At 39.6% G+C, this 8,148-nt stretch overlaps 1 protein-coding gene across 1 annotated transcript in view; it reads right to left on the reverse strand.

Annotated features, from left to right (window-relative positions):
• The window catches only part of LOC138301536 (olfactory receptor 5AR1-like), a 134,541-nt gene extending 132,412 nt beyond the window's left edge, over positions 1 to 2,129 (reverse strand). Inside the window, exon 1 of the mRNA XM_069242052.1 lies at positions 2,057 to 2,129. Coding sequence (XP_069098153.1) covers positions 2,057 to 2,129 — 73 coding nt within the window. The remainder of the gene's footprint in view (positions 1 to 2,056) is intronic.
• Between the last annotated feature and the right edge of the window lie 6,019 nt (positions 2,130 to 8,148).

An 8,148-nucleotide genomic window follows, 5' to 3' on the forward strand; every position in this document is an offset into this window, starting at 1 on the left:
CAAAGTGCCTGGCCAGGACCTCTACGAAACAGAGCACAAACAACCCAAGATCAGTGTTTCCCTTATTGGGGCTCATTAGTAGGGTGTATATTGGTTACCAATGGCACAGTGAGCATGGGAACCAAGTCTGGGCGTATCCTTGCCATTTAGGGTGGTTAATCAGACACACAAAAGTTGATGGGAGGTGCTCTTGCAAAAAGTCTCACTACAGGCAATCTCGCTGGGTAGCATTCCAACCCATCATTCTTTTCCCCAGCATGTCGCCTCAGTTTGGGTCCACATGCAAATCAGTCTTCACCCTGCTCCAACAGGAACAGTACAGCCCCAACTGCTGAATTGTGCCTTTGCACTGTACAGAAGCTTTTATGGAGAGCACAATCCCTCCAGACAGCCAAGGTCCATTAGATGGGTCTACTACGCACAGCCTTTTCCCTGTCCACAACTCTCCATGGAGAACCCCCCTTCCATACACCTAAACATCCCTAGGAGGCCAATCCTCTACCAATGCACAGCCTTCACACTCTACTGAACACTTCACTGATTGTAATATGGTAATGGTTATCATCCTGATATATGTTTTGTTTACTGGTCCGTATTCCTCAAGTTGATGGATCAAGTTTTCTATTTGGAGTATTTATTACAGTTACTTAGTATAACACAAATATTATTACTAGTCAGTATTTTTCATGTGAGAAGAAAAACAGATTAGCAGCAAAGTTGTATCAGACTTTCAAATTAGAAACTTCTCAACTAAACTGCAAATCACCCTCTTAGTGGAAGCACCCATATCTTATAAATGAATATATTTCAATCAATTTGTTTTAGGAAGAAATTACTTTGAAATGCAGAAATATGGAGTACATATACATCACTGTATTATATACAATAATGCAAATTTGGTTCATGTGAAACAAAAAACTGAAAAAGGAAGTAGAAAAGAAAAAAAAACAGTATTTAAAGAGGACAATATAATCAATATTTACCAGGTCATCACATTTTTTTCTTTAAACATTGATCAGAGGTGTCTTGTTACATATCATATGCATACATCACAACCTGGTTCTACTTTGGAGAGAGATCAGTTTCAAATTGAGGAGAATATTTAAAAGGAGCTTACACTGCAGCTGGGTGATTTTATTTATGCAGAGGATGTGCATTCAGTGATCCATATTTAAAAAGTGATGCATTAGGCATAATGAATCGCTTTCTACTGTCCTGTGTTAGATTTTTCCTGAGCTAGCTCATCATGGCCTCATGGCTATGGAGTAAATCAAGGCACTGCTATAGACTGGCTTGGTGACAAGTGCTGTGTGCATGTGGTGCTCTGGTGGCCCAGTCGCTTTAAATGGGTGGAGTGAGAAGCCCATATAGGCTGCATGCTGCACCCTGAGCGCCTTCTCGTCGTTCAAGAAGTTACACTCACCTGTATCCTTGCGTTCAGCATGGTTCAGCTGTTTCTTCCTTTTCATCCAACACGTAATGCAGAAAGAAGAGAAAGCATTACTGAAAATGCCTCACACATTTTCATCAAGACGATAACCTACTTATCACGCTATACTATTATTATTTTTATACTTATCTGATGTGACTCCTGCAGAGTTAAGCCCCAGCTACTGGAACTTCTTAAAAGCAAAATAGAGACTCACTATGAACAACACAATCATGACTGTGCATTATCTTTTTTTATTTTTTTTAGTGATCCTGGCGATGAAGGTTCCATTATTATTGTTGGTAAACTTACCTGAGAGAATGTCCTGAGCATTGTTCCAGATGTATGATTCTGTTCCCTAGAAGTAGTGTTTCTCTCCACTTGCATCAAGGTATTTGGAATGGGTTTAAATGTTTTAGGCCTACATTTAACAGTATGTAAACCCAGACATTGCCTTAGCAGTATTCACATTGAGCCTTTGTATTTGTAGATGCAAGTCATCAGGTGCTGGGTAGTATCACTGCAGCCTAGCAGAAGGGAGCAAGTGATATTAGGAAATCCACAGATGCATAGCATATAAATAGTTGCTCTCATAATATTTAAAAGGGCCCTAATCCTCTTACTTACCTTTAAGAAGCTGAGGAGACATGGCATCTAGACGTTCAGTAGCATTCCGGTGTCCCTCAGCTTGTCTCTTCATCCCAGTGGGTCAGGCCAGTTCATTATTCTTAGGCTGTTTGGCCTTAAAGGGAAAATGGGAACTTTCTGCACGTCCCTTTCACTCCTGCAAACGGTAGGACATGACACTTGGTTTACTCTGTGCCATGGGGGCATTGCAGGGGTCTTTCAGGGTAGGGGGTTTCCAAGGCAACACCCATGGATATTCAGGCTGACTCAGATTAATTTAAGGATGTAAACCTGATGCTATGGCAAAGGCTTTTGCCTTTCCCCAATTTGACTTAATGTGGCATTATAGTTATTCCTGCACCTTCCTGCATAAAAACGATCAATGGAGTGGTTTTGCTTTTTTTGTGTGTGCTGCAGAATGCAGTACATAATAAAACACTTATACTTGTTACGGGGAGGCATAAGGTTTTTCTGCAGCACCAGGGTAATCTGAGTCTGATAATCTGGGTCAGTGTCAAACTCCATTGGTGTTGCATGTGAACACCTACTGCAAGGCCCATGCAACATCTCTTTGATGCAGAGTAAGGCAACACAGAGCTTTACGCTGCATTGCTTTTCTCAGTATCTTTGAGACTACACCAAGCCATGCATGGTGGCTTTGCATTGCTTCATAAATATAATTGAGAGTCATGCATCATTGGAATGTCTAGAAAAGTGATGCTTCAGCATGGCAGGACCCTTGTATATGAGCCCCCAATGTAAACCTCTTCAGATCAGACAATATGCCACGCAATTTCACATTGATGCTTTGCATGCCCCAGTATCCACAAAAGTAATGCAATAAGTCACATAAACATGTAACACATTTCAAGACATTAAGCATGCCACTTCAGATATTCAAAGGCAATGCACTGATCCCTGGAATTGTTTACATGCAGTAAAAAATACACAAAACTGTAAAACACACATTTGTCCCATTGCATCAGTTTAAAGAGATGTATTAGTGTAGTGCATGACAGACTGCACTCGTCACATCATCCGGATGTCACGCATCCAAGCTGATGTGTCAAAAATGCAGCATAGTACATTGACATACATTGTGTGTAAATCACACATTGCCTATTTTGCTAAGGGTGTGTTTAAAAAAAAAAGACGCATTTGGTGAAAATGTGACACATCTGCCCAGGAAATGATTCAATCACTCTGCCATGCTGCTAACCAGGAAGTGTGCAGTTACTTTCACTTTCCCTTACAGCCCTTTTGTCTGTGCTGGCTAGTGGAGGGGTTTGTTGGTTTCTGGAGAGTGCAGTGCTGTTTATTGGTTTCACTGGTGTCTGTGCTGTCCCAGCTGTAACCCAAAAATGTGTTTTGTATCTTGTGTTTGTATTTTTTTTGGTTTTGTTTATGTATTGTAAGGTGCCTACCTTTTAAGGGATTTGTAGATTTCTTGTTATTTATGGGTATTTGTTTACAGTGAGGGATATGCCTGGGAGGATGAGATCTGGTAACATATCTGACCAGGAGTTTGGCGGCTTCCTATGGCTAAACACTCACTACCTGCCCACCATGATTGCCAGTGGGTAGATTTTCAATGGGGATAGTGTGGTCCAGGGGTATCCAAACTAGGAATGGGCTATGCAGAACTCCTTGAAGTGGTAAAAAAACTCTGCTGTGCTACATGGAGTTCCATGGCCGGGCGGAGTTCCTCCGTCATGTGTGTTTGAATTGCATTTTATGTCAAACGAAATGCGAAGTACGTTTATTCAAAGTTGCATGAAAATGGCACCATGTGGTTCGCATGGGGGCAGCTATCTTTTTTTCTTACTCTGTCTATGGTGCTGGGCCTGATTTTTTAATTCTTCTATATCCTTACAATTCTCAGTCCTCCGAATTAATGTACCACTCAATTATAGTTAATGTATTAATGCGTGTTTCTGTGTCTGTGAATTTTACATTTTTAAAATTTTCTTTGTGACTTTTTGTATTTTTGTTTTTTAATTTCTCTTTGCTTCCTTATTTCATCCTTCCTTCTCCTGTTTGTTTTCATTTTCTTTATCCCACCCATCACCATGGCAGGGCAGGGCAGCAAGCTGGGGAGCGGCGGCACTAGGCCTCCCTGAGCAGCAGCTGCCTACCTTGTGTGTAGTGGTGCTGCCAAAGGGTGACGCATTAGCCAATATTTTGTGAGATGGCAGTGATAGCACTAATTTTTGATGTGCAGTGACACCTTCCCTGCATGCTCGTAGCAGGTGGCAGGCTTGACAATGTGAACACCCTGATAGTGCATCAGCTGCATTGGGGGAGGGTGCACAGGTGTGAGCAGTACACCAGCCAGGTCTGGTGCACCACCCAGCAGCTGACACATCGCTTGGCAGATATCCTGGACTGTACCAGGCATCAAGATTACCGGACTCAGTGAGTATTAGCTATATTATTTGTTGTGTTTGTATTCTACAATGCTATTTTTTTTCCAAACAGCATGCTGCTGACACTCAGTGGTAAATTATGTTTAGATTACATTAAGAATATTATTATGTGATCAAGTTTGAACTAGGTAGGTGCTCAGCGCTACCTAATCATACTCGTTAGCGCTCACTTTGGCTCATTAATTAAAAAGCAATTGCAATGCTGTCTCCTCTGTCCTTCTGTCACCACAGTGATTAGTTATACCAGTGAGTTAGCGTTCTCTGTGACTTTTATCTATGTAGCTCCTACAGTCCCAAGCAATTTCACACTGGGTAGTACTAGTATGCATCTATGCACTGCAAAAAAGAGAGATTGAGTTGGTCCACCAAGGGGGTTAAGAAATGAGAATAGAATCATAGATTATTCATTGCAATGTGTTAGTTCCAAATGTAGTTTTTGTGAAAGAAATGTGAAATAGGGATTTTAGAAAGTAAAGCCAAATCATCAATAGTCGATAGTAGCACCATAGGCAATCTGATTTAGATAAGTTCAATGTTACTGCAATTGCCTGTTATGATAATTTTGTAGAGATTAACTGTACCACTAATCTATTTTGTTTTTTATCATCTTTATTTCTTACATCAACTCTCAAGGGCAAGAAGAGGGGCAGCGGTGAGGCAGGTCCCCGAAGAGCTGGGGGGTGAGGAGTGACACTGCTGAGGGCTCTGCTCATTCCAGTAAGTCCTTATTTATTATTATTATTTCCCTGACTTTTTCCTCTGCCCACTGTTATACTACTTTAAAATGTACCTTGTTTATTTTTTATAGTCTCTTTTTTTCCAATTCCCCTATTCATTTTTTGTTGAATTGTTAATATTATATCTGAATTATCACTTTTTCTGTCTTTCATTCACCATTATTATTCCACCCCTTCATTGTGCTTCAATGATTCTGAGTCATCATCATCATAGTCTATGGCTCAGCCCCTTTTTTAACATTGTGAACTAAAAAAAAAGTGATATTTTTGATAGAAGATACTGCAGTGCTAACCGAACTGTAGCAGTGTATTGCAGCTGCATTTCTGGCGTTAAACAAACTTAAGAGGAGGTATATCTGGCATCTAAAAAATGTATAATGTCTTTCCTAGACTACACCTACCACCAATGGGGCAGGTTCAAGTGCTACTGCAGGAGGAGAGTCAATTGGAAGGAGAAAGGAGGCGGCAGGAATAGGCACAATTTGCTTGCTTATTGACAATTACTATTACAGTTACTAGCTACAAGGATGTTGTTGTGATCATAACCCCCCTCTGTTACCACCTACAGCGGTGGTTGAGTTAGGGCCTCTTCTATCTGCAAATCATCAAAAGCTCACATAAAGTGCACTGAAAATGATTGCTTGATGGAAACGGAAAAGAACAAAAGGTTAAAAGAAAACATGGGTGAAATGAGTGAAAAGAAAGGATGCGTGGGTGAGCATTGGATAAATTGATGGATGAGTGAAAAGATGATTGAAAGAAAAGGTGGATACCGGATGGATAATGTATTTGGAATTTTGGTGAAAGACTGGATCAGAGCAAGTAAAGCTTAAATCATGGTGGCTATGGCTGAATATAGTAGGAAGAATGAAAGGATGATTGAATAATTGCTTGAATGAATAAACAAGGGAGCTCTTCTGGAAAGGGGCTTGCTGCTCACCTACTTCTCTTACTTTGTTTACCTATGGTTCAAGATGGAGGTATTTACATTTTTGTTCTAATCCCTTGATTCATTGTATTTGTTAAGCGAGGCAGAGATGTATCCTGCCAATCATAATTCATCAACCCCCTCCCTGCCCATGGCATTTCACCACCTGTGACTGTAGAAGTGCAGTATGGTTCAATTTGTGACTGCAGTGTTTGCTGTGCAATGTGTCTGCTTCAGTTAATGCAGCATTTACAAAGTTTTTAATGCATTGCAAACCAAACACATGAGGTGTGTTTCCCTTTGCCCACTTAGTCACCTCTTAGTACTTCACTCCTTTATTCTTTCCTAAGTTTTTCTGTCCCAGCCTACCAAAGAATTTAAAAAATCCATTCTTGCAGTGTGTCACATTTTTCTGACCATGTGAAGTGTTTTTAAAATATTCTCCATGGTTTTCTATAGCAGGTTTATTTTACGCCTGTTCAGAATTTTCCCTTTAGACTATTGTCTATACAGTGACTGAATAAGCCAAAGTTTATCTGCATGATGAATCGATGATCAGTGACACCCCTCTTTTCTATAGCAAAAGTTTCAGCTACATGCCTAATCACTCTGCCTTACTCTGCAGTAGAGTAAGTCATACTTCCTTTCCTTACATCCCAGTGAATTAATTTGTTGTAAATAATTTGTGGTGGTAGGCAAGGCCAGAGAGTAAAGTGGGACTAGTAAGTGCCTGATTTTATTTCAAGTTTGGCGTAAATGATATTCTGTGACAAACGTGACAAATACAATCTACATAGCCCGTTCCTTTCCCTGTAGTGCAGTGCAGTGTTTTCCCCACTGTCTACTTATGGCAGGCATGATAATATATCCACATTATATACATGACCTGTGTGACATATCTTTATTATTATTTAACTGCCTCTTTGGAGTAAGGGTAGGAAGTAAGTGAAAGGCATTTGGAGAAGAGCAAGGCCATTAGAATTAAAGATAGCTAATTGTCAACTGCAGCTTCCACAGCTGCAGACAGTAGCAAAGTACCCAAAGTGCTGGCTAGCATGCCTTCATTAATTTGGCACAACAAATTGTACTCTATAGTGCATGATGCCTTACTCTAGTCAGTCAATGGTGACCAGTCAAAGTCAAATCAATTTTTATTGGGATATCAATCCATTAGATATACGATTAAAACAAGGTAATGTACAATCAAAAAATCCATTAGCCAGGTATCTTTATACTGCAAATCCTTGAATCATGGCATATCCACGGTACCTTTGATACCCAATATATAAATTAGTTTAAAAATGCTGTCATTTATGCAAATTAGCCATTATTCATTCTCATAACAGAGATTTTCCAAGAGCACATACATTTTCCTCCGTTTAATCGCACAGGCTATACATTTTATAACTGCACAGCAGATTTCTTTGGTGTCCAGTTTGCATAAATAATTAAAAGCTTCATTACAATGAAACGATTTTTTGCAATAAATAGTGGTTTTAAAAAGTGTTTCCTAGTATCATAATATAACTTACAAGACACAATAAAGTGCTGAGTGGAGTATGCAAATTGACTAACACAAGGACACTTTAATAGGTTCTTATTTTATTTTCCTATTTTTGTGAAAGCTACTACAAGGAGCAATTTCCTAAAGCACATTCCAGTTAGATAAAATCTGTCTTGTATGTTTGGTATGATTTTAATATAATTTTGAACAGTACCACCTATACCTCATTTCATATATTGCTGTGGGTTTCATGTTTTCTCTAATAGCTCATTCATTCTCTCTCTGACCCATCGATTGATTATTTATCTCTTTATTACTAAAATGGAGAATACTAGCTAGATCACCCAAATCCAGATTCTGGTGTATACTCTTCAGCAGATTTCTCAGATGTGCAAACCATGGGATTCTATCTCAGTGTTCTGAGGCGAAACAATTTCTAATGATCTCTTTTGTAAACTTTGTCCCTTCTTTAAACCAGACTCCGTGCCATGCCAATA

This window comes from Pleurodeles waltl, chromosome 6, assembly GCF_031143425.1.
Source record: "Pleurodeles waltl isolate 20211129_DDA chromosome 6, aPleWal1.hap1.20221129, whole genome shotgun sequence".
Classification (NCBI taxonomy): domain Eukaryota; kingdom Metazoa; phylum Chordata; class Amphibia; order Caudata; family Salamandridae; genus Pleurodeles; species Pleurodeles waltl.